Here is a 26,500-nt window from a genome sequence, read left to right on the forward strand (position 1 = left end):
ACACACACACACACACACACACACCACACACACACCAACACCACACACACACCAACACCACACACACCCACACCACAGAAAACACTCAGTGCTGACAAAAAAACGTCATCAACTACAGCTGAGAAACACAGAGTCTGAGCTCAAACACACAGATACACACACACACACACACACACACACACACACACACACACACACACACACACACACACACACGTCATCATTAACTACAGCTGAGAAACACTAAGGCTCAATCCCAATTCACCCCTTGCCCCTACCCCTTGGCCGTGAAGGGGTAGGGCTGTCTCGATTCTCTTTTGGTTGGAGGGGTAGGGGGAAGGGCCAGATAGCCCTTGAAACGAAGATTTTACAGCAAAAAAAATAGCTGTAACTCACGCAAGACTACTGACGACGGCATCTTGGAAGTTTGTGATAAACATTGGCGCATCTCCTGTGACGTAGGCGCTAGCGACGATGTATAATGACATGTAACGGTGTCGTAGTGGTGTCCCATTTCTTAGGGGAATATTTTCACCCCTACGCCTTGACACTCTGTTTCAAGGGGCAAGGGTAAGGGGTAGGCGAAGGGGTAGGGCCAAGGGGTAGGGGCAAGGCCGAATTGGGATTGAGCCTAAGGGCCCTATTTTAACGCTCTAAGCTCATGGTCTAAAGCGCACTTATGGCGTGTCTGAATCCACTTTTGCTAGTTTAGCGACGGGATAAATGGTCGGTGCTCCCGGCGCTGGTCTAAAAGGGTAGTCTCGATTCTCCTAATGAGTAATGGGTGTGTTTTGGGATTTACGTGCATTACACCAATCAGAGTCTCGTCTCCCGTTCCCTTTAAATGCCAGTTGCGCTCGCATGGCGGATTCGCTATTCACATGACGGAGTTTGATAGTGGAAAGACCAAACGCGTCTCCAGAGCGCAAACGGATCTGCTCGTGCGCGAGGTCAGAGTGCGCTAGCAAAACATCTACGGGACAAGCCGGATTCACCATATCTTTATGCACACAATAATAATCTTTTACATTGTAATCCTTTTATTTGTATTATTTGCCATGTTTGTGTGCCGACTGTGTGTCCCTGTGTGTGTAATAAGCAGAGTGTGTGTGTAATAAGCAGAGTGTGTGTGTAATAAGCAGAGTGTGTGTGTGTAATAAGCAGAGAGTGTGTGTAATAAGCAGAGTGTGTGTGTGTGTAATAAGCAGAGTGTGTGTGTAATAAGCAGAGTGTGTGTGTGTGTAATAAGCAGAGTGTGTGTGTGTGTAATAAGCAGAGTGTGTGTGTGTGTAATAAGCAGAGTGTGTGTGTGTGTAATAAGCAGAGAGTGTGTGTAATAAGCAGAGTGTGTGTGTGTGTAATAAGCAGAGTGTGTGTGTAATAAGCAGAGTGTGTGTGTTGTGGACCCGCCTATAGGCGCACATTACTAACGCGCTCATTAAATAACAAAAAAAATACTGTGCCATTGACTTTAGAGCAGGTTTCAGTCGGCTCAGGCTCAGTCTATTTCAGTTCCTCAACACAGCAACGCTCCAACAGTGAGCTCTTCTGAACACACACACGTGAACAGCTTTTCAAATCAAAATTACCAGGACTAGTTGAGACCGAGTCGAGTCCAAGACCAGGACTAGTTGAGACCGAGTCGAGTCCAAGACCAGGACTAGTTGAGACCGAATCGAGTCCAAGACCAGGACTAGTTGAGACCGAGTCGAGTCCAAGACCAGGACTAGTTGAGACTGAGTCAAGTCCAATACCAGGACTAGTAGAGACTGAGTCAAGTCCAATACCAGGACTAGTTGAGACCGAGTCGAGTCCAAGACCAGGACTAGTTGAGACCGAGTCGAGTCCAAGACCAGGACTAGTTGAGACCGAGTCTAGTCCAAGACCAGGACTAGTTGAGACCGAGTCTAGTCCAAGACCAGGACGAGTCGAGGCCTGAGTCGAGTCCAAGACCAGGACTAGTAGAGAGTGAGTCGAGTCCAAGACCAGGACTAGTTGAGACCGAGTCTAGTCCAAGACCAGGACGAGTCGAGGCCTGAGTCGAGTCCAAGACCAGGACTAGTAGAGACTGAGTCAAGTCCAAGACCAGGACAAGTAGAGACTGAGTCAAGTCCAAGACCAGGACTAGTAGAGACTGAGTCAAGTCCAAGACCAGGACAAGTAGAGACCGAGTCTAGTCCAAGACCAGGACTAGTAGAGGCTGAGTCAAGTCCAAGACCAGGACAAGTAGAGACCGAGTCTAGTCCAAGACCAGGACTAGTAGAGGCTGAGTCAAGTCCAAGACCAGGACTAGTAGAGGCTGAGTCAAGTCCAAGACCAGGACAAGTAGAGACCGAGTCTAGTCCAAGACCAGGACCAGTAGAGACCGAGTCTAGTCCAAGACCAGGACTAGTTGAGACCGAGTCTAGTCCAAGACCAGGACTAGTTGAGACCGAGTCGAGTCCAAGACCAGGACGAGTCGAGGCCTGAGTCAAGTCCAAGACCAGGACAAGTAGAGACCGAGTCTAGTCCAAGACCAGGACGAGTAGAGACCGAGTCTAGTCCAAGACCAGGACTAGTTGAGACCGAGTCTAGTCCAAGACCAGGACTAGTAGAGACCGAGTCAAGTCCAAGACCAGGACCAGTAGAGACCGAGTCTAGTCCAAGACCAGGACTAGTAGAGACTGAGTCAAGTCCAAGACCAGGACTAGTAGAGACCGAGTCTAGTCCAAGACCAGGACGAGTAGAGACCGAGTCTAGTCCAAGACCAGGACTAGTTGAGACCGAGTCTAGTCCAAGACCAGGACTAGTTGAGACCGAGTCGAGTCCAAGACCAGGACTAGTAGAGACCGAGTCGAGTCCAAGACCAGGACTAGTTGAGACCGAGTCGAGTCCAAGACCAGGACTAGTTGAGACCGAGTCGAGTCCAAGACCAGGACTAGTTGAGACTGAGTCAAGTCCAATACCAGGACTAGTAGAGACTGAGTCAAGTCCAATACCAGGACTAGTTGAGACCGAGTCGAGTCCAAGACCAGGACTAGTTGAGACCGAGTCGAGTCCAAGACCAGGACTAGTTGAGACCGAGTCTAGTCCAAGACCAGGACTAGTTGAGACCGAGTCTAGTCCAAGACCAGGACGAGTCAAGTCCAAGACCAGGACTAGTAGAGGCTGAGTCAAGTCCAAGACCAGGACAAGTAGAGACCGAGTCTAGTCCAAGACCAGGACCAGTAGAGACCGAGTCTAGTCCAAGACCAGGACTAGTTGAGACCGAGTCTAGTCCAAGACCAGGACTAGTTGAGACCGAGTCGAGTCCAAGACCAGGACTAGTAGAGAGTGAGTTGAGTCCAAGACCAGGACTAGTTGAGACCGAGTCTAGTCCAAGACCAGGACGAGTAGAGACCGAGTCTAGTCCAAGACCAGGACTAGTTGAGACCGAGTCAAGTCCAAGACCAGGACTAGTAGAGACCGAGTCTAGTCCAAGACCAGGACTAGTAGAGACCGAGTCTAGTCCAAGACCAGGACGAGTAGAGACCGAGTCTAGTCCAAGACCAGGACTAGTTGAGACCGAGTCTAGTCCAAGACCAGGACTAGTAGAGACTGAGTCAAGTCCAAGACCAGGACCAGTAGAGACTGAGTCGAGTCCAAGACCAGGACTAGTAGAGACTGAGTCAAGTCCAAGACTAGGACTAGTCGAGACCGAGTCCAACTGAGACAGAAAAGACAGAGACAGAAAAAAAGAACTTGCACTTACTTACAGTAACGAACGTAATAGTTGAGACTGTTGTCAACTCGCTTCTTCACTAGCCTACACCTCGACCGCTGTGTGTGTGTGTGTGTGTGTGTGTTCGTTAGATGAGCCGACACATGACCCGTTTAATAACACGTTTCGGTGCCTATCGCTAAATAACACGTTCATATCGCAATGACACTGTAAATACAATTAATCTTCCAGCTCTACTTTCTAGCCTCATAAACAGACTCGAATGCACAGGCTAACTTTTACGCTCGGGTTGGAACAATGATTGACGCACACGCGGAGCCAGGCATATACCCGGCGACCAGTCAATGCCCATTCTGATTGTGTATTAAACCAATAACGTTACCCTTTTCTGAACAAGTGCGCTCCATCAGTGGTTCTGTTTTTAGGGAGAAAAAAGCATTTTTTAATATTGGACTCGGTCGAGACCAACTAGAACTCCGAGCCCGGACTCGAGTACCACAGCACGCCATAAAGCTTCATTATGTTTTACATAACTCTAACCCTACTGTATTACAGAAACGTCCCATCATCATCAGCCTGACATCAAGATCTGAGAAGCTCAATGGTCGGAATATTAACTGATTAACTGAGATATTAACAGTTTTTAAAGTCCCCATGAAATCAAATTCGACTTTTTTTTTAATGGAATATTGCAGTGTTTATTCTAAATGATTTATCGGTGCACATCATTATTGTGTTAATAATCTTGAATCAGAATAACTGTCACTCACATGAGATCAGCCAATAGCAAACCACAACCATCCAATCAATTCCCCACAGACACAATCAAGCCCCGCCCACATTCTGAAGGGCATCAGGTGATTCTCAGCTGTCCTGAGTTTGTGTTTATAGACCGAGACCCAGCTGACCTCAGACCAGCTCTACTGACAGATGCTTCTGATCTGCCGGCCTGATGATGATGATGATGATGATGATGATGATGATGATGATGATGATGAGAAGCAGGAGTCGGAACAGGGTTCTGCTGTTGTCAGGTCACTGAAGCTCACTCTGAGATGAGAGCGATGAGAGCTGGAGTGTCACTGATGAACTGGACAATAAAGTGTCACTGAGATGCAGGTCAACAATCATGAGCATCCGCCGAGATCTAAATTATGCATCTCGAACATCCGTTCATTAGAGAAAGACCAGATCCACGCGGAGCATCAATTCTTAATTCAAGGCCTGAACCGATGCTGAAGACGGACAACAACACTCATGTAGTAGAGATCAACACACACACACACACACACACACACACACACACACACACACACACACACTCACCTGTGAGAGCATCCAGTGGCTCCAGCTCTCTGCTGATGCTCACACACACACACACACACACACACACACCTGTGAGAGCGTCCAGTGGCTCCAGCTCTCTGCTGATGCTCACACACACACACACACACACACACACACACACACACACACACACACACACACACCTGTGAGAGCGTCCAGTGGCTCCAGCTCTCTGCTGATGCTCACACACACACACACACACACACACACACACACACACACACACACATGTCTGGTTCACTATCTTTGTGGGGACTCTCCATAGACGTAATGGTTTTTATACTGTACAAACTGTACATTCTATCCCCTTACACTGCCCCTGCCCCTAAACCTGCCCATCACACACACACACACACACACACACACACACACACTGCCCCTAAACCTGCCCATCACAGGAGACATTCTGCATTTTTACATTTTCAAAAAAACTAATTCTGTATGATTTATAAGCTTTTGTACCCATGGGGACCTCAATTTAGGTCCCCACGGTGACACGAGTCCCCATGAGTCTGTGTGCATTCAGGTTTAAGTCCCCACCGGTGTAGAAAAACATGTCCACACACACACACACACACACACACACACACACCTGTGAGAGCGTCCAGTGGCTCCAGCTCTCTGCTGATGCTCACACACACACACACACACACACACACACACACACACACACACACACACCTGTGAGAGCGTCCAGTGGCTCCAGCTCTCTGCTGATGCTCACACACACACACACACACACACACACACACACACACACACACACACACACACACACACACACACACACACACTCACCTGTGAGAGCATCCAGTGGCTCCAGCTCTCTGCTGATGCTCACACACACACACACACACACACACACACACACACACACACACACACCTGTGAGAGCGTCCAGTGGCTCCAGCTCTCTGCTGATGCTCACACACACACACACACACACACACACACACACACACACACCTGTGAGAGCGTCCAGTGGCTCCAGCTCTCTGCTGATGCTCACACACACACACACACACACACACACACACACACACACACACACACACACACACACACACACACCTGTGAGAGCGTCCAGTGGCTCCAGCTCTCTGCTGATGCTCACACACACACACACACACACACACACACACACACACACACACACACACACACACACACACTCACCTGTGAGAGCATCCAGTGGCTCCAGCTCTCTGCTGATGCTCACACACACACACACACACACACACACACACACACACACACACACACACACACACACACACACACACACCTGTGAGAGCGTCCAGTGGCTCCAGCTCTCTGCTGATGCTCACACACACACACACACACACACACACACACACACACACACACACACACACACACACTGTGAGAGCGTCCAGTGGCTCCAGCTCTCTGCTGATGCTCACACACACACACACACACACACACACACACACACACACACACACACACACACACACACACACACACACACACACACACACACTCACCTGTGAGAGCATCCAGTGGCTCCAGCTCTCTGCTGATGCTCACACACACACACACACACACACACACACACCTGTGAGAGCGTCCAGTGGCTCCAGCTCTCTGCTGATGCTCACACACACACACACACACACACACACACACACACACACCTGTGAGAGCGTCCAGTGGCTCCAGCTCTCTGCTGATGCTCACACACACACACACACACACACACACACACACACACACTCACCTGTGAGAGCATCCAGTGGCTCCAGCTCTCTGCTGATGCTCACACACACACACACACACACACACCTGTGAGAGCGTCCAGTGGCTCCAGCTCTCTGCTGATGCTCACACACACACACACACACACACACACACACACACACACACACACACACACACACTTGTGAGAGCGTCCAGTGGCTCCAGCTCTCTGCTGATGCTCACACACACACACACACACACACACACACACACACACACACCTGTGAGAGCGTCCAGTGGCTCCAGCTCTCTGCTGATGCTCACACACACACACACACACACACACACACACACACACACACCTGTGAGCGCGTCCAGTGGCTCCAGCTCTCTGCTGATGCTCACACACACACACACACACACACACACACACACACACACACACACACACACACACACACACACACACACACACACACCTGTGAGCGTGTCCAGTGGCTCCAGCTCTCTGCTGATGCTCACACACACACACACACACACACACACACACACACACACACACACACACACACACACACACACACACACACCTGTGAGAGCGTCCAGTGGCTCCAGCTCTCTGCTGATGCTCACACACACACACACACACACACACCTGTGAGAGCGTCCAGTGGCTCCAGCTCTCTGCTGATGCTCACACACACACACACACACACACACACACACACACACACACACACACACACACCTGTGAGAGCGTCCAGTGGCTCCAGCTCTCTGCTGATGCTCACACACACACACACACACACACACACACACACACACACACACACACACACACACCTGTGAGAGCGTCCAGTGGCTCCAGCTCTCTGCTGATGCTCACACACACACACACACACACACACACACACACACACACCTGTGAGAGCGTCCAGTGGCTCCAGCTCTCTGCTGATGCTCACACACACACTCAGTCTGCGGTGTGTGTTCGGGCCGGACGTGTGTTTTCTGGTCCTGATCCTCTTATTCAGACCCTGATGAAACCAGAGTCACACAAGCAGATTCCCGTTACAAGCCTGATTTCCTGAAGCTGGGATCATTTATCCTGAGCAGATCTGGGTCACATTCACTGGACCCAGATCAGCTGCTCTCACACACACACACACACACACACACACACACACACACACACACACACACACACACTTCAGTGGCAGGAAGAGTAAGAGTGGTTCTGTTGTTTGCTCTGTTCACTCCAGTAATGTCTACACTGAGGTAAACAGTTCTCCTCAGGGTTAGATATTAATAAAATCTAATGACCTGGTATTTGAAAGCAAATCAACAACTGAAATGAATATGAGATTCATGGTACAAAACATCTTATATAATGAACTATGATAATAATAATAATTTCAATCCAATAGCTATATTTATGTTATATATTTGGCTACAATGTTTGTATGGCTGAACACTGCTAAAGTATGAAAAATTGGGCACTTTGTCATTATGTGTAATGCTAAATATCAACATTATGTTCTAAACTAACATGGAATGATACAGTCAACTAATCTGAACGTTTTCCACTTCATCTATTTTCATCCAATAATCAATATTTACCTCATTGTCAGAGTCCTGATCATCTCCGTGCTGTTTGCTCCCCTTTCTGCTGGACTTCACAGACTGAAAACAGATAGATAGATAGATAGATAGATAGATAGATAGATAGATAGATAGATTAAAAAAAGTTAACTGAGGCAATCTACCTATAAGATTATCTAGAAATCGTATAGTTAGTCATCATTTTCTCAACAGAAAGTCTTACCTGGTCTTTCTTCGACTTATGCGGCATCATGAGTGACAGGATCATGAACTGACTGACTGACTGAACACACGCGCGCGCGCGAACGCTGATTGACAGGTGCCAGTCACGTGATAGCAGCCGCTCCATTTACGATTCAAAACCTCTATGTTCAAAACACACTTTAGTTTAGGGTTCATGTAAGTTATTGTTTAGGTTTAGTAGTCAATATATTTAGTAAGTGAGCGACATGCTTCTAGACTAAATGCAAAAGCCGATAAAACATTATGTTGCCTCAAGGGTTTTCAAGCAGTCTGCCACCTTATAATTATTAGAAATTTGTGTTTCCATATGTAAGTGTTTATATTAGTATTATTATTTTTATTTTATATTTCATGTCATTTGGGTGTGATCAGGGTGTGATGCACGAGAAAAGCGATGACGCTAGGCGTGTGACGCTTTTCGGCTTTCTGGGTAATGTAGTTCAAATATCACGTTAACTCATACGCTTCCCTGGTGGAAAAACTACATATCACAGACTTCCGCGAAACAATAAAGTATCCGGACGCACTGGGCGCTGGTCATTACGGTGATGTGACAGAGTCCGTGATACAGCGCGATCTCTCTCACAGCTCACTCATCGGTTAATATCGGCTAATCTTGGCTCATTGTGCAGGGAAATGTCTGACAGTGGCGGGGGAGAGGACGGTGGCGGTGTGATGGAGGGTTCTGCTGCCGTACACACAGTGGCGGACGCCTCAGTCCTGCAGAAACACATCCGAAAGCTCGTGCCACTGCTCCTGGAAGATGGCGGCGACGCGCCCGCGGCCCTCGAGAGCGCGCTGGAGGAGAAGAGCGCGCTCGAGCAGATGAAAAAGTTCCTGTCAGATCCACAGATTCACTCGATTCTGGTGGAACGGAACGCGCTAAAAGGTTAAAAGCCGCATGATCATCAATTAATCACATCTTAAGGGTTAAACTCACTCACATGCGTTATTAAGATCATGATTGCTATGTCTGTGTGCGGGTTTGCCGAGACTGTCAATCGATTTCGTGATGTTTTATTGCATGATTATCGCAGGGTTTGTGTGGCCCCGCCCTGTTTGAGTCGCTCCTGTGAGGTGTCAAAAATTAAAGTTTAGTTAATGTTTATTTTAGAAACATGGGTGTAAAGAGACTGCTTGAATTTGTGATGAAATGTCAACAATAAGTGATCAATGCGCGTTCAGGGCGTGTTTGCTGCACTGCAGATCGGTGACGTCACGATCATCTGAGTAGGAAAGATCGATTCCTCGATTTTAATCGGTATCGATTATTAAGTCCCAGCCAGGAAACAATCTTTTAACTTTAGTTGTGTTTAGTTGATGCGTGAACAAATTTCTCTAAACATTATTTCTAGCTCATGCCATCACATAATCACAATAAGCTTTGTTAGTTATGATTTTAAACAAAGTATCAGCCTTCATATTCTGTCAGTTTTATCACTTAATTCAGTCAGTAAATGTGTGTGTGTTTAATGTGTGTGACCGCTGAACCAATCATCTTTACCACTAGTTACAGCAGTAAATAAACATTAATGAACATCAGAAGGAATGTTGAAATATTCAGAACTGAAATCGATCATGTCTCGTGTAATCCATCAATCAGTGTTTCGACCGCGGAAAGACGTCAATAAAACAGCTTGAGAACAATAATGTCATGTAATTTACCTCAGACATTTAATGACGATAAACTCGATAGTTAGCTAGTAAAATAACTCTAGAGATGAGCATTCTGATAACTATATGCGCTATACAGTATTCATTATATTTGTGCTGAACTTTGGGCTTCAAAGATGCTCTTCAGAAACGCTACGGGTGACGTCACGCTCGCTGCGTCCATATTTGATACAGTCTGATCATAACCTGTGATATTACAGTAATGCACGGGGTCCCTGTAGAGCTCACAGCTTCAGTGTGGAGAGATGTATTACCGTGATGTACTCTGCCAGTGTGGCGTCGGGACGCGAGCGATGCTGTGCTCCTGATCAGATGAATGTGCTCTTGTGCTCCAGACTCCAGTCACACACAGCCTCACGTCACATGTCTGGCTTTAAATAATAGTCGTGTTGAATGTTAAATAAAGGCTGATTTATCACAAACAGCCGGTGGTAAATTTGTTTCTTGTGATTGACACAGAGGATGTCGGCGATGAAGGCGAGGAGGAGCGCGAGTGCATTTCCTACAGCGTTAGCATCGACATCCACTACGGGCTCAAATCTAACAGGTGACGAGCGTCAAACACGTGATCCTGATCCTGATCTGTGTGTGTCTGCTAATGTGAACGTGATCCTGATCCTGATCCTGATCTCTGTGTGTCTGCTAATGTGAACGTGATCCTGATCCTGATCCTGATCTCTGTGTGTCTGCTAATGTGAACGTGATCCTGATCCTGATCCTGATCTCTGTGTGTCTGCTAATGTGAACGTGATCCTGATCCTGATCCTGATCTCTGTGTGTCTGCTAATGTGAACGTGATCCTGATCCTGATCCTGATCTGTGTCTGCTAATGTGATCCTGATCCTGATCTGTGTGTGCTAATGTGATCCTGATCCTGATCCTGATCCTGATCTGTGTCTGCTAATGTGATCCTGATCCTGATCCTGATCCTGATCTGTGTCTGCTAATGTGATCCTGATCCTGATCCTGATCTGTGTCTGCTAATGTGATCCTGATCCTGATCTGTGTGTGCTAATGTGAACGTGTTGTTCCAGCCTGGCGTTGATCAAGCGTACGGGAGTCATCGACGCGGATAAGCCGATCTCCACTCAGGTGCGTGTCCTGACGCTCAGCGAAGACTCCCCGTACGAGACCCTGCACTCCTTCATCAGCAATGCTGTCGCTCCGTACTTCAAATCCTACATCCGGGAGTCTGGCAAAGCCGACAGGTAACGCCGCCTCCGACATCATTCCTGAAGGAGTCGCTCACTGATGATTCACTCTCCTCCTCGTCATCCTCAAAAACCTTCATTTCTTTTCCACTGAAGAAAGAAACGCATGATCATCTCGGATGACGAGGGGAGAGTGAATCATCAGGAGATTGTAGGTCTGAAGTGAACTAATGCTTTGAAGAAGCTTTACAACCACAGAACCTCATCCAGGCGTGATGCGGATGTACTGGATCGACACACACCAGTGCTAGACTTTCTAAATGTCAGAATCATTTGTTAACAAACAAGTATTCATCACTTCAATGAGCTCGTTGCCTCTGCATTAAATTATTACATTGTTTAAATTAATACATTTTTAGCTAAGTGTGTTTTTTTTTTTTTTATATGTACATTTCTGAAGTGCAAAACTTACACCGTCTCCTCTGATATCAGATCACAGTAATGTGGACTCTTGTGTTGTGGAAAGCGCTGTACTAATGCACGTGAGTTGGACTGAATGAGGAAGTGTGTGTGTTCAGGGATGGGGATAAGATGGCCCCGTCGGTGGAGAAGAAGATCGCGGAGCTGGAGATGGGGCTGCTCCACCTCCAGCAGAACATCGAGATCCCCGAGATCAGTCTGCTCATACACCCCATCATCAGCAACGTGGCCAAGCAGTGCTACGAGCGCGCCGAGAAGCCCAAGGTCACCGACTTCGGGGATAAAGTGGAGGATCCCAGCTTCCTGAACCAGCTGCAGTCCGGCGTCAACCGCTGGATCCGGGAGATACAGAAGGTGTGTGTGTGTGTGTGTGTGTGTCTTCCAGCGTTACCTGTATCGCTACTGTACTGAAGGACTGCTAGGGTAAAAACACGATGTGATGCGTTAGTGCTGACCAAAAATGCATATCACAGTATTTTTCAAAATTATACCGGTTTCACGGTATATGACGGTTTATATTTTTTTTTTTTCAAGCATGACTAAGTGTTAACCACATTTTCTCCTGAGTGAGAGAGGAAACCCTGCAGTAGACTGACTTAGAACGCCCTAATTTACTGTCGTGAGTGAATATTGTAGAAGAATCCACACTAGTGCTAATCCAGGTTTGCAGTGTTTATAAAGAGCACCAGCAGGAGGCGCTGTAGGAGATACAGCGGTTTCCACGGTAACGGCTCACTGCTTTATCAGGAAACATAAAGAAAGATTCTATTGAAATAACATTGAAGTGAGCTGACGGTCTTTAGAGAAGTTTCAGACATATTCATCACTCATTCATTCATGCATCAGATCAGTTTTAAAGCCTCTTCTTTCTTTTTTTTTGATTTGATCTGATACACATTGTCGTCCAGCATTAATGGCAATCAAAGGAAATCTAAACATGGGTTTTAAAGGCTTAATGAGCGACTTACACATGAGAAACATGCATTGTTAGCAGATATAGAGTGACGACTGATGTTTAAATACATTTTATGTCAGAGTCTGTTATAAAGATCTCATTGATTTTTACATTACGAGCATCAGATTTTCATCGTCCTTTTTGCCCTTATAAATATCAGCATCTGCACCAAATTGCATATTTTTGCTCAGTTTAAGCCTCGCAATAAATTTGAGCTGTTTTTCCTCTATATTCTCACTATATGAGCCATAAAAGCCTGATGAATCAAATATTATACTCAACTAAGAACACAGGGTTTAAAAAATATTTTTACTAAAAGATCAATAAACTGTTTCATAAAAAAAAAAAGCTTTTTCTGAATAATATTTCATAAGTCAGGCTTTACAGGGTCATCAGTCTGTCCTCTAATACTCCCCCTCATGTGGTTCCATCCAGACTGATGCTGCATGTTCAGAGTGATGTGGGAAACAGAAGCTCAAAGCGCTGCGCGACGTGCAGGATTGAGCCTCGCTGGTTCTCATGGGTCCAGAAGGCTTTGAGCGTCCGCTTACCAAATCTGTGTGTTCAGCATTTTTAAGCGTCAGTTTTGGAGAAATAGACTTTCAGTGGATCTCTCCGATTTCATTAAAAATACCTTTTTGTGTTTCGAAAGTTTGAAAAGGCAAGAGCGAGTGATTTTTGGGTGAACTGTGTGTAAACAGAAATGGTGTGGTTTGAGGTGTGTGTGTAGGGCTGTGATGGTTAGTATATAACCGTGAGACCGACGGTTATAGTTGAACACCGTCATTAGATCTCTATAACCGCCAAAACCGTGTTATTAAAATATTTTTTACAAACATTTTTTATCATAGAGAATGTTTAAATACTAATTAAAAACAAATGTTAACAGTCTGTGTCATTAATGGTCTACGTCGTTTCCAACTGTATTTGATTCTTTGTCAAGTACCCCCTGACCGACCGCCAATCATTTGAGATAGAAATAAAAGCTATGATATAGTGATGTGCCATCATTATGAGATTTATTAAACAAATGAAAAACATTTGCAATAATAAACATTAGCAATGAACATTTGCAATCGGGAGACATGGTTTTTACCACTTCATTAAGTTTTGCTTTGTAGAAAGCCTTTCTTTAAAGCGAATTTCGTTTTGTACAAATTGTATCTTAATTTTAATAAATGTTTCATCAACCAATTGCATGTATTTAATAAATAAAAAGCATAGGAGACAATATAATAACCGTGACATGGAGGCGTCGGCACGCCGCGTTCACTTGCATTGTGAACTAGAGCGCATCTCATCATAAATGAATGAATCTCAGCGTATGCCTCATACATTAGCATTAGATATCTTTGCTGCATCCTTTCTAGAACAGACATGGGCTTTCTTGTGGCTCGCATCAGCAGAGCATTGCATCGTCCATAGACCGCAGAACACTCAGCGGATGGCGGGCGGGTGCGGCTTTGAAATCTGGTCAAAAAACGTTGGTGCGGATGATGAGTTATGTGATGTGGTTGCGGATGAAATAATACCCCATCCGCGTATCTCTATTGATAACAACATTGAACACTACACAAATATTAATTTTATTCAAACTAAGTTGTCATATAACAGACGAACGTCGCAAACCCCCCCCCTCCCCCCTCCCCCCGACGACGGTTATGTTACGAACCGTCACATTTGACTGTCATCACCAATTCTGAAACCGGCACACCCCTATGTGCAGATGTTTGAGGTGTGTGTGCAGCTGTTTGAGGTGTGTGTGCAGCTGTTTGAGGTGTGTGTGCAGCTGTTTGAGGTGTGTGTGCAGCTGTTTGAGGTGTGTGTGCAGCTGTTTGAGGTGTGTGTGCAGCTGTTTGAGGTGTGTGTGCAGATGTTTGAGGTGTGTGTGCAGCTGTTTGAGGTGTGTGTGCAGCTGTTTGAGGTGTGTGTGCAGCTGTTTGAGGTGTGTGTGCAGATGTTTGAGGTGTGTGTGCAGATGTTTGAGGTGTGTGTGCAGCTGTTTGAGGTGTGTGTGCAGCTGTTTGAGGTGTGTGTGCAGCTGTTTGAGGTGTGTGTGCAGCTGTTTGATGTTTGTGCTGCTGTGTGTGTGCAGGTGACTAAGCTGGACCGAGACCCGGCCTCAGGAACGGCCCTGCAGGAGATCAGCTTCTGGCTGAACCTGGAGCGAGCGCTCAACCGGATCCAGGAGAAGCGGGAGAGTCCCGAGGTCCTGCTCACCCTCGACATCCTCAAACACGGCAAACGCTTCCACGCCACCGTCAGCTTCGACACAGACACAGGTGACCCTTCAAGTCCAGCGCTCCACTTAAAACACTCCCCCACTCCACTTACCCGTGTCGAGTAATAATACCGGACGCGGACGCTTTAATTATGTACATGTGCAGATTACAGATGTTAGAGTCCCTCAGCTCGTTCACAGTAACGCTGCTCACACACACTCAGCCTCTGCATGTGTGTTTAGGGTTCCAGTAACGTGCATTCGGGAACGCAAAAAGTCGGACGTGGTTTGTGTCTCATAGTTGCACTGTCATCATTTATATGCATTTCTCAAACTCCATCTCTGCGTGCTGTGAGTGTGTGTGTGTGAGTGTGTGTGAGTGTGTGTGAGTGTGTGTGAGTGTGTGTGAGTGTGTGTGAGTGTGTGTGAGTGTGTGTGAGTGTGTGTGAGTGTGTGTGAGTGTGTGTGAGTGTGTGTGAGTGTGTGTGAGTGTGTGTGAGTGTGTGTGAGTGTGTGTGAGTGTGTGTGAGTGTGTGTGTGTGCGTGTGTGCGTGTGTGCGTGTGTGCGTGTGTGCGTGTGTGCGTGTGTGCGTGTGTGCGTGTGTGCGTGTGTGCGTGTGTGCGTGTGTGCGTGTGTGCGTGTGTGCGTGTAACGTTCATCTGGGAACGCAGTGTGTGCCATTTCACAAGATTTGTAACGTAACTCGTTTGTAAATCTGCGCCAACACAAGAGAATACATAAATATGTTTCTAAATATGCGAATTGTTGTTCATTGCGATTTCAAAATAAGTTCAACCCTTCGGTCTGAGTTTGCATGTTTTGATGCGCACATGTTTTGTTCAAGAAATTACAGCGACTGTTGCATTTCTATCGTACAGAAGTGACAAAATATAAAAAATTGTGACAAAGATTAAGTGGACATTTGAATTAAATGGTGTTTGGCCAATATTAAACCAGGATTTGATCATGCCTGTAGAGTAACAGCAACTAACACCAGGCGCCTCTGCAGGCTTTTGCTATAAAACATAATGTACATATGTGGTTTTTTTTTTTTTAAATCTGAATAATCGGTAGAAAACTCCATAACTAAAATGACGCACAGCTGCAGGCCCGCTCCTCGTGTCTAACGCTTGTGTGCGTGTGTCTCTCAGGACTAAAGCAGGCTGTGGAGACGGTGAACGATTACAACCCCCTGATGAAGGACTTCCCCCTCAATGACCTGCTGTCGGCCACCGAACTCGACAAGATCCGGCAGGCGCTGGTGGCCATCTTCACTCACCTTCGCAAGATCCGCAACACCAAATACCCCATCCAGCGAGCGCTGCGCCTGGTGGAGGCCATCTCCCGAGACCTGAGCTCCCAGCTGCTCAAAGTGCTGGGCACTCGCAAGCTCATGCACGTGGCCTACGAGGAGTTCGAGAAGGTACGACCCGGTCCGAGCTAGGCTTGCTACGATAGTCGGTGTTCAGAAGCAACACTGGTTCTCACTTGTCCACCGTCGATTTGATTTTTATTTTTATTTTCAATAATAAAAGCATTTAGTTTGGTTAGAGAACCGACACTACAATTAAAAACTGAACGTGTGTGCTTGATAAACCGTGAGCCGAACGAGTGTCGCCGCTCAGATCAGCAACAGGAGTCAGATCTCATTAATCACGAGAGCGAGGATCTGACTGACAAGATGATGCCGGAGTATTTGGTGTCGAAGCGAAATGTAAAATCGCCTATTTGAGCGAATTTGTCATTGCACTGTTTTGTTGTTGTTTTTCATTGAGAATAATAGGCTGATGAACTCACCATTCAAGCAATCCACCCCCGAAATGGCGCTAATTTAAAAGCGAAACTAAAATGCGCACAGGCATTAATAACGGTGTGTGTCCACGGCCGCGGAGCGAGCAGAATAGAGCTCCGCACCGTCATGAATCCCCGTGCGGACGTGCACATTTTAGTTTCGCTTTCAAATTAGCGATTTAAAAGCCCCCGCTGGTGAGACCGGTATTACCGGTGTTGTCACACATCGATTAACCGGTGGGAAAATCTTTACCGTCCCCAGTGTAAGTGCTCCTCGACGCTCGCTCAGGCCTCGCTCACGCTCCTCTGCTCCTCCACAGGTGATGGTGGCGTGCTTCGAGGTCTTCCAGACGTGGGAGGACGAGTACGAGAAGCTGCAGGTGCTCCTGAGGGACATCGTGAAGAGGAAGAGGGAGGAGAACCTGAAGATGGTGTGGCGTCTGAGTCCCGCGCACCGGAAGCTGCAGGCCCGCTTGGACCACATGAGGCGCTTCAGGCGTCAGCACGAGCAGCTGCGAGCCGTCATCGTGCGCGTGCTCCGGCCTCAGGTGCGCAGTCTGCACGCCTCTGACACGACAAGAGTTTCTATTAATATGAACATTAACATTTAAATGAGCTCAAAGGTTTGGGTATTTATCTCTACAGCGCTTTATACAGCACAGACTACAGGTGTCATGGCAGCTTCACAGTAATAAACAATCAATGATGCAAACATTAGATATGAGATGAATTCAGATTCAGCTGTATTGTCTTTTTAGTCGTTCTTCAGATCAATTACTGTGTTGATGTTACAAAATTCATCAGTTAAACAGTTCAGTTCAGCTGTAAGCAGACAATAGTGTCATTAGATGTGAAGTAGAAGCTCACCTTTGGATTTCCCATAGTCTGAGCTGAATGATCAGTCGTATAAAAGCTAATAATGTGACGTAAAGACATGCGGTGCGTCCAGAATCACACACTGTCTGAGTAGGTGTGACACTGAATTTGAATTTACTTTGCGAACGTTAAAAATGTTCTATATCGTGTGAATATGGGTATAATTAATTAAATTCAAGTGTTCTACATCCGGCATGTTGTTATTGCGCATGACTTTGCCTGCTCTTGACTTTGCAGGTGTCTGCCGTGTCCCAGCATGCCCAGGGAGAGACCGCAGAGCCGGCCGATCTGAAGGTGGCCGAGGTTCTGTTCGACGCTGCGGACGCTAACGCCATCGAGGAGGTCAACCTGGCGTACGAGAACGTGAAGGAGGTCGACGGCCTGGACGTCTCCAAGGAGGGGATGGAGGCGTGGGAGGCGGCCATGAAGCGCTACGACGAGCGCATCGACCGCGTGGAGACGCGCATCACGGCCCGCCTGCGCGACCAGCTGGGCACCGCCAAGAACGCCAACGAGATGTTCCGCATCTTCTCCCGCTTCAACGCCCTGTTCGTGCGCCCGCACATCCGCGGGGCCATCCGGGAGTACCAGACGCAGCTCATCCAGCGCGTCAAGGACGACATCGAGTCTCTGCACGACAAGTTCAAGGTGCAGTATCCCCAGAGCCAGTCCTGCAAGATGAGCCACGTGCGCGACCTGCCGCCCGTCTCCGGCTCCATCATCTGGGCCAAGCAGATCGACCGGCAGCTCACGGCTTACATGAAGCGCGTGGAGGACGTGCTCGGGAAGGGCTGGGAGAACCATGTGGAGGGTCTGAAGCTCAAGCAGGACGGCGACAGCTTCCGCGCGAAGCTCAACACGCAGGAGATCTTCGACGACTGGGCCCGGAAGGTGCAGCAGCGCAACCTGGGCGTGTCGGGCCGCATCTTCACCATCGAGAACACGCGCGCTCGCGGCCGCACCGGCACCGTGCTCAAGCTCAAGGTCAACTTCCTCCCCGAGATCATCACGCTCTCCAAAGAGGTGCGCAACCTGAAGTGGCTGAGCTTCCGCGTGCCGCTAGCCATCGTCAACAAAGCCCATCAGGCTAACCAGCTGTACCCGTTCGCCATCTCACTCATCGAGAGCGTGCGCACGTACGAGCGCACCTGTGAGAAGGTGGAGGAGCGCACCTCCATCTCGCTGCTCGTGGCCGGCCTGAAGAAGGAGGTGCAGGCGCTCGTCACCGAGGGCATCTCGCTCGTCTGGGAGTCCTACAAGCTCGACCCGTACGTCCAGCGGCTGGCGGAGACCGTCTTCAACTTCCAAGAGAAGGTAATCTGATCCAGAGGTCGTATAGGTCATACTAGTTTGACTTGGGCTTTTTTTGCTTAAAGGTGGAGAGCCAACTCTGTGCATGTTTAGTGAGATTCCCCTCTCTGTTAAACATATTTTATTGGACTGTCCTGGGTTTAATACAAGCAGAATGCTCTACTATGAAGTTATTTCACTTAAGTACTTTAGTAAGATTATACCTGAAAAGGTTTTGGATTTTTAATCATATGTTAATTTAAAATATATATATATATATATATATATATGACTTGTTGTTTGTTTGCTTGGCTTCATTGAATTTAAATGATATTTGTATTTTTGTAATTTAATTTTTGCCATGAAAATAGCCTTAGATTCTGACATGGCATTAAATAAAATAATCAATCAATCCAAGAAAAGGTCGACCAACCCGAGACCAGGAAACCTAGAGCACCAATCAGGCGTTTGGACACACACACACACACACACACACACACACACACACACACACACACACACACACACGTTATTGTTATTGCTTGCATTTTTGACTAATATTCATCAAAGTTAGGGTAAAGAACGTTTTCAAGCTTGTTTAGATGGTCACGATGTGCAAGTATTTAAGCAGAAGCCTTTAGAAAGACACTGATCGATATTCGATTTCACCAATGATTCGCTCTGAGAGCTCAGTCAAATGTTGATGACGCAAAAAAAAACCCGGAAACCGATTTGCTATTAAGATTTGTAGGCCTAATCTGTGATTATAGTGAAACCTAATACGGATACTTTTTGTGTAAACCTAGTTTTTCAATTAGGCCTATTTAAAAAAAAAAAAATAAAAAAAAATGTATGCAAATAAATGTTTTGGTTCTTATTTCATTATCAGTTCATCAGCCTACAGTTCATCAGTTCAAAAAGGTTAATTGTGACTTTTTATCACATATTTCTGACTTTTGCTTTCTCAGAATTGCGAGTTAAAAAGTTTAAACTGAGATAGTTGCACTTACCTTTTGTTACCAATCGAGCTTCCATACTGTAGAGTGTTTTTGTCATTTATTACTTTAATTCAGTTCACAGTGACCAAGATCAGAACGCAAACGCTCATGATAGAGTTTAAAAGAAATGAATAATTGATATCAGCGAATCAGAATCATTCCTTGTAAAAACATAAATACAGTCGTATAAATACAGTGGTAGTGTAAATACTGCATTTACTGTCAGGGTGAAGGGAGATGTGAATGGCATGTTGACTTGTGGGTATTTCCCTCTTAGGTGGATGATCTTCTTCTGCTGGAGGAGAAGATTGATTTGGAGGTGCGTTCGCTTGAAACCTGCATGTACGAGCATAAGATGTTCACCGAGATCCTCAACCGCATCCAGAAGGCCGTCGATGACCTGAACCTGCACTCGTACTCCAATCTGCCCATCTGGGTCAACAAGCTGGACATCGAGGTGAGCCACTCATTACGCCACCTTTCATGGAGAGTAACGCGTTACAGTGTTGCAGTACTTCTTAAAAAGTAACTAATTATGTTACTTAGTTTATTTATATGGAAAGTAATGTTACAATTTTGTTACACCTTAAAATGGTAACAATTAGTTACTTTTTATGGAAAATAATGTTACGATATTGAGTTACTTCATAAAGTATCATGATGTGTCTTAGTTACTTTTTATGGAAAGTATTGTTACTCCTTAAAATGGTAACAATTAGTAAAATATTTATGGAAAGTAATGTTACGATATTGCGTTACTTCATAAAAAAGTATCATTATATCTCTGTTACTTTTTATGGAAAGCAATGTTACAATTTTGTGTTACTCATTAAAATTGTAACAATTAGTTACTTTTATGGTATGTTACCAATATTGTTACTTCATTAAAAAGTAACTAATTACATTACTTTTTATGCAAAGTAATGCGTTACAATACTGCGCTACTTCATTAAAAAGCAACAAATTATGTTACTTGTGTTAATTATGACCTTAACCTGCACTCGTACTCTAACCCTAACTGGACATGGAGGCGAGCTCTGCTGGTCTGTCCGCGGGTCGTGTCACTCACTGTGAGCGTTTCGTCCGTAGATCGAGCGTATCCTCGGGGTGCGTCTGCAGGCGGGGCTCAAGGCCTGGACGCAGGTTCTCCGGGGACAGATGGAGGACAAGGCTGATGTGGACATGGACACGGAAGCCCCTCAACTCAGTCACAAGCCTGGAGGAGACCCCAAGATCAAGGCAAGACACTGTTGTGGAGTTTTGAGCTCATCTAGTCAAGCTTTATTTCTATAGCGCTTTATACAAAGCAGATTCACCGTAAGAAACAGGAAATTATAGCAGTCAATGATGCAAATTCTAATTTTATTATTCAGATCAATTCAGTTCCAGTTTCATTCTCGTCTGGTAGTGTCAGTGCAGTGAGATATCATATACGCCAGCTACAATGACACTGATGATCCCTAACTTCACTCTGAACTCTTTTCTTTGTCCAAACAGAATGTCATCCATGAATTGAGGATCACAAACCAGGTCATCTATCTGAACCCGCCGATTGAGGACTGCCGCTACCGGCTCTACCAGGAAATGTTTGCTTGGAAGATGGTCATTCTGTCTCTGCCCAGAATCCAGAGTCAGAGATATCAGGTTTGTGTTTGCTCTGCGTTCGCTGTCAGTGTCCCGCACCTGCGCTAATGTTTGCTCTTTAAACAGGTCGGGGTTCACTACGAGTTATCCGAAGAGGAGAAGTTCTACAGGAACGCTCTGACCCGAATGCCTGACGGTCCGTCTGCACTGGAGGAGGCGTATAACGCTGTGAAGGAGAACGTCTCCGAGGTGGAGCAGTACGTCAAGGTAGCGTCTTCCCTTTGAGTGAGCGAGTGTGCTGTGTCCACACCCGAACCGTGTGACTGACCCCGTGTGCTCCGCAGGTGTGGCTGCAGTACCAGTGTCTGTGGGACATGCAGCCCGAGAACATCTACAACCGTCTGGGAGAAGATCTCAACAAGTGGCAGGCGCTGCTGGTGCAGATCCGCAAAGCACGGGGAACGTTTGACAACGCAGAAACCAGGAAAGAGTTCGGACCGGTCATCATAGACTACGGCAAGGTCAGAGGATAGCGGCTCAGTTCAGTCGTGAGGTTTCTGGCTTAAACTATCGCTGTTGCTCCCTTAAGAGAGTTACTCATTACATCACTTTTTATGGAAAGGAATGTGTTACAAAACTGTTACTTCATTAACAGTAACAAATTATGTTACTTAGTTACTTTTATGGAAAGTAATGTTACAATATTGCATTACTTCATAAAGTATCAAATTATGTTACTTTTTATAGTAAGTAATGTTACAATATTGTTACTTCATAAAAAGTACCTAAGTACATTAATTTTTATGCAAAGTAATGCGTTACAATACTGGTTTACTCCTTATCAAGGTAACAACTAGTTAGTTTTTATGGAAAGTAATGTTACAATATTGTGTTACTCTCTAAAAGTGTTTATTTTATGGTGTGATGTAGGTTCAGTCGAAGGTGAATCTGAAGTACGACTCGTGGCATAAGGAGGTGCTCAGTAAGTTTGGACAGATGTTGGGCAACAACATGCAGGACTTCCACTCTCAGATCTCCAAGGTGTGTGTCGCGCTCGCGCTCATGGGAAACATGTTTATGTGCTCTTTGAGTTAGTCTGAACTTTTCTACGGTCTTCCAGTCTCGTCAAGAACTGGAGCAGCACTCGGTGGACACGGCCAGCACTTCTGACGCCGTCACCTTCATCACGTACGTGCAGACGCTCAAGCGCAAGATCAAGCAGTTCGAGAAGCAAGTGGATGTGAGTGCAGCGAGCTGGGCTAGGTGTGTACGTCTGTGTGTGTGATGATGCCGCTGAAGCCTCTGGTCCGTGCAGGTGTTCCGCAACGGCCAGCGTCTGCTGGAGAAGCAGCGCTTCCAGTTCCCGCCCTCCTGGCTCTACATCGACAACATCGAGGGGGAGTGGGGCGCCTTCAGTGACATCATGAAGCGCAAGGACACTGCCATTCAGCAGCAGGTGGCCAACCTCCAGATGAAGATCGTGCAGGAGGACCGGGCCGTGGAGAACCGCACCACTGACCTGCTGTCCGACTGGGAGAAGACCAAACCAGTGGGGGTACGTGTGGGGGTGTTCAGGTGTCCTGTGTGTGTGTGTGGGGGGGTGTGTGTGGGGGTGTGTGTGTGGGGGGGGGTACGTGTGTGTGTGTGTGTGTGTGTGTGTGTGTGTGTGTGTGTGTGTGTGTGTGTGTGTCTCAGGGCAGGTGAAGGGGTGTTCAGGTGTCCTATGAGTGTGTGTGTGTCTCTCAGGGCAGGTGAAGGGGTGTTCAGGTGTCCTGTGTGTGTGTGTGTGTGTGTCTCAGGGCAGGTGAAGGGGTGTTCAGGTGTCCTGTGTGTGTGTGTGTGTGTGTCTCAGGGCAGGTGAAGGGGTGTTCAGGTGTCCTGTGTGTGGGTGTGTGTGTGTCTCAGGGCAGGTGAAGGGGTGGTCAGTGTTCTCCTCTGAGTGTGTGTGTGTGTGTGTGTCTCAGGGCAGGTGAAGGGGTGGTCAGTGTTCTCCTCTGAGTGTGTGTGTGTGTCTCAGGGCAGGTGAAGGGGTGGTCAGTGTTCTCCTCTGAGTGTGTGTGTGTGTGTGTCTGCAGGGCAGTCTGCGTCCAGAGGAGGCGCTGCAGTCGCTCACTATCTACGAGGGCAAGTTCGGGCGCCTGAAGGATGACCGGGAGAACTGTGCGAAGGCCAAGGAGGCGCTGGAGCTGACGGACACGGGTCTGCTGAGCAGCAGCGAGGAGAGGGTGCAGGTGAGGGCATCGCTACACACACCTGTGCTACTGCGGACACAAACGAGGGTCGCTCATAATCATTCTGGTTCATAATTCTTGTTTTATTTCTGAGACATATTAAAGGTAAAGGTTTTTACGGTGGGGATTCTGGATTTCTCTTTTTATCTCTCCATGATTCAGAAAACACTGTCAACACACAGAACACACATATTTTTTCACCATGTTTATAGGAGTGAAAGGTTATGATAGTCAAACCACAATTATATCTGGTGTCAATAATTTTTGTATATTTCTTTATACATCTTTCAGACAGTGACTACCAGTGACATTTACAAACACTGGGAGCAGAAATGATTGGGACACTTTGAGCTGATCATGTTTTGCTGAAGTGTGTTTTCTTTAATTGCTAATGCTCTTTTCACACACAGACTGAACACAATGAAGCATTGCTTGGTGATTGGTTGAGCTAAACTGGTATTATCTAATTGTGTAGTTAAATTTAACAGCTGACAGATATTCAACATAATTCATGTGTGAGACAGTCTAACAGAAGGACGGACAAAACCTCGTAGCGCTCTGCTAACGTGTGTGTGCCGTTTGTCCGGCGCCTCGTAGCGCTCTGCTAACGTGTGTGTGCCGTTTGTCAGGTGGCGCTGGAGGAGCTGCAGGATCTGAAGGGCGTGTGGTCCGAGCTGTCGAAGGTGTGGGAGCAGATCGACCAGATGAAGGAGCAGCCGTGGGTCTCAGTGCAGCCGCGCAAGGTTAGCCGCGCCCCTGTCGTAGCGCTTGACACGCGTGTCCGAGCGCTAGCTTCACTGACTCGTGCTCTCGTTCCCTACAGCTGCGCCAGAATCTGGACGGGCTCCTGAACCAGCTGAAGAACTTCCCCGCTCGCCTGCGCCAGTACGCCTCGTACGAGTACGTGCAGCGGCTGCTCAAAGGCTACATGAAGGTGAGCCGGTCCTGCACGCTAGCAGACGCTCATGCTAGTGAGGAAACGCTGAAACCTTTGCATTGTTTTGAACCAGTGATTTAGAGCGGGTTTCAAACTGTCAAAGTCACATGATTTCAGGAAACAAGGCTTTGTTACGTCTTTACGGTTTCTAAAAGTTTTGCTAATTTCAGTGGTTCGCCACTTGGGGGAGATGATCTCTGTGAACCAGTTTCTGTATGATTTATACCTGATCTCGGATCAGTTTTATAAAGTTTTAATGTTCATTAAAAATGACTTGCTGATGTGCAGGTGAACATGCTGGTGATCGAGCTGAAGTCGGAGGCGCTGAAGGACCGGCACTGGAAGCAGCTGATGAAGCGCCTGCATGTGAACTGGGTCCTGTCGGAGCTGACCCTGGGCCAGATCTGGGACGTGGACCTGCAGAAGAACGAGATGGTGGTGAAGGACGTGTTGCTGGTGGCGCAGGGGGAGATGGCCCTCGAGGAGTTCCTCAAACAGGTGATCTCACACACACACACACACACACACACACACGCACACACACACACACGCACACACACACACACACACACACACACACACACACACACACACACACAGACAGACACACACACAGACAGACACCGACACGCACACACCACACACACACACACACACACACACACCACACACACACACACACACCACACATACACCAGACACACACACACACACACACATACACCAGACACACACACACACCAGACACACACACACACACGCACACACGCACGCGCGCATGCACACACACACACACACACACACACACACCACACACACACACACACATACACCAGACACACACACACACCAGACACACACACACGCACACACCAGACACACGCACACATACACACACACACACACACACACACACACACACAGACACACACACGCACACACCAGACACACACACACACCAGACACACACACACGCACACGCACACACCAGACACACGCACACACACACACACACACACACACACACACACAGACACACACACGCACACACCAGACACACGCACGCACACACACACACACACACACACACACACCAGACACACAAAAGCAGGGTTGGGGAAGTTACTGAGAAAAGTAATGCAATACAATATTGTGTTACTCCCTTTAATTGCGTTACTTTTTCCCATCTGGGCTGGGCTTGTTTTTTTTTATAACAAAAAAGCTACATTTTTGGACAAATGTAAAGACCTTTTCACACCAAAAGTGAAATAATAATAATAATAATCCTCATACTGAAGGAAATGTAGATTCACTCGAGGAAGAGGAAATGGTTTCTCATGGTTTAGCTGAATCATCGAAGCTCAGAATCAAGTACATTGGTCAATAAAGTGAGATTAAATGCATAAAAATGTATGTTTTATTGAACATATTTAGTTATTGGAGGTTTGCGTATTATTCTGATTCTGCATTTCACTGGTTTTATTCATTTTGAGGAATAATTCTTTTTTTGTGCAAGTGAGAGGAGTAAATGCACACACACCATTTAGTGTAGAACTACAATAACATCATGTTTACACACACACACACACACACACACACACACACACACCACCTCTGCACTTCCATTTGTCTCGACATGAGGACAAGAGAGTTGTCAGTCAATAAATGTGAAAAGTAACTCAGATATTTTGTTGTAAATTTAGTAGTAAAGTAATAAG

General features: G+C 46.8%; 3 protein-coding genes across 4 annotated transcripts in view; 1 reads left to right on the forward strand and 2 right to left on the reverse strand.

Annotated features, from left to right (window-relative positions):
• Positions 1-5,127, reverse strand: part of LOC307147908 (serine/threonine-protein phosphatase 2A 56 kDa regulatory subunit gamma isoform-like) — a 25,436-nt gene extending 20,309 nt beyond the window's left edge. Inside the window, exon 1 of the mRNA XM_079853002.1 lies at positions 5,096-5,127. The gene's annotated coding sequence lies outside the window, so the exon portion shown is untranslated. The remainder of the gene's footprint in view (positions 1-5,095) is intronic.
• Positions 1-8,659, reverse strand: part of LOC307147915 (uncharacterized protein) — a gene marked incomplete at its 3' end in the record, with an annotated part of 10,077 nt that extends 1,418 nt beyond the window's left edge. The window contains exons 1-3 of the mRNA XM_079853012.1: positions 8,574-8,659; positions 8,369-8,431; positions 7,671-7,785 (exon numbers count right to left, since the gene is read on the reverse strand). Coding sequence (XP_079709138.1) covers positions 7,671-7,785; positions 8,369-8,431; positions 8,574-8,618 — 223 coding nt within the window. The 5' untranslated portion in view covers positions 8,619-8,659. The remainder of the gene's footprint in view (positions 1-7,670; positions 7,786-8,368; positions 8,432-8,573) is intronic.
• Positions 8,660-9,124: 465 nt separating this feature from the next.
• The window catches only part of dync1h1 (dynein, cytoplasmic 1, heavy chain 1), an 82,848-nt gene continuing 65,472 nt past the window's right edge, over positions 9,125-26,500 (forward strand). For both annotated transcript variants that reach the window (XM_079852982.1, XM_079852983.1), the window contains exons 1-20: positions 9,125-9,482; positions 10,727-10,814; positions 11,302-11,475; positions 11,997-12,252; positions 14,949-15,135; positions 16,227-16,498; positions 17,187-17,414; positions 17,980-19,056; positions 20,308-20,487; positions 21,120-21,269; positions 21,528-21,674; positions 21,741-21,881; positions 21,959-22,135; positions 22,545-22,655; positions 22,735-22,854; positions 22,930-23,169; positions 23,690-23,845; positions 24,475-24,588; positions 24,669-24,779; positions 25,071-25,280. In XM_079852982.1, the coding sequence (XP_079709108.1) occupies positions 9,230-9,482; positions 10,727-10,814; positions 11,302-11,475; positions 11,997-12,252; positions 14,949-15,135; positions 16,227-16,498; positions 17,187-17,414; positions 17,980-19,056; positions 20,308-20,487; positions 21,120-21,269; positions 21,528-21,674; positions 21,741-21,881; positions 21,959-22,135; positions 22,545-22,655; positions 22,735-22,854; positions 22,930-23,169; positions 23,690-23,845; positions 24,475-24,588; positions 24,669-24,779; positions 25,071-25,280 (4,392 nt within the window). In that variant the 5' untranslated portion in view covers positions 9,125-9,229. The remainder of the gene's footprint in view (positions 9,483-10,726; positions 10,815-11,301; positions 11,476-11,996; positions 12,253-14,948; positions 15,136-16,226; positions 16,499-17,186; positions 17,415-17,979; positions 19,057-20,307; positions 20,488-21,119; positions 21,270-21,527; positions 21,675-21,740; positions 21,882-21,958; positions 22,136-22,544; positions 22,656-22,734; positions 22,855-22,929; positions 23,170-23,689; positions 23,846-24,474; positions 24,589-24,668; positions 24,780-25,070; positions 25,281-26,500) is intronic.

This window comes from Squalius cephalus, assembly GCF_949319135.1.
Source record: "Squalius cephalus genome assembly, chromosome: 20".
In the NCBI taxonomy this organism is placed as follows: Eukaryota; Metazoa; Chordata; class Actinopteri; order Cypriniformes; family Leuciscidae; genus Squalius; species Squalius cephalus.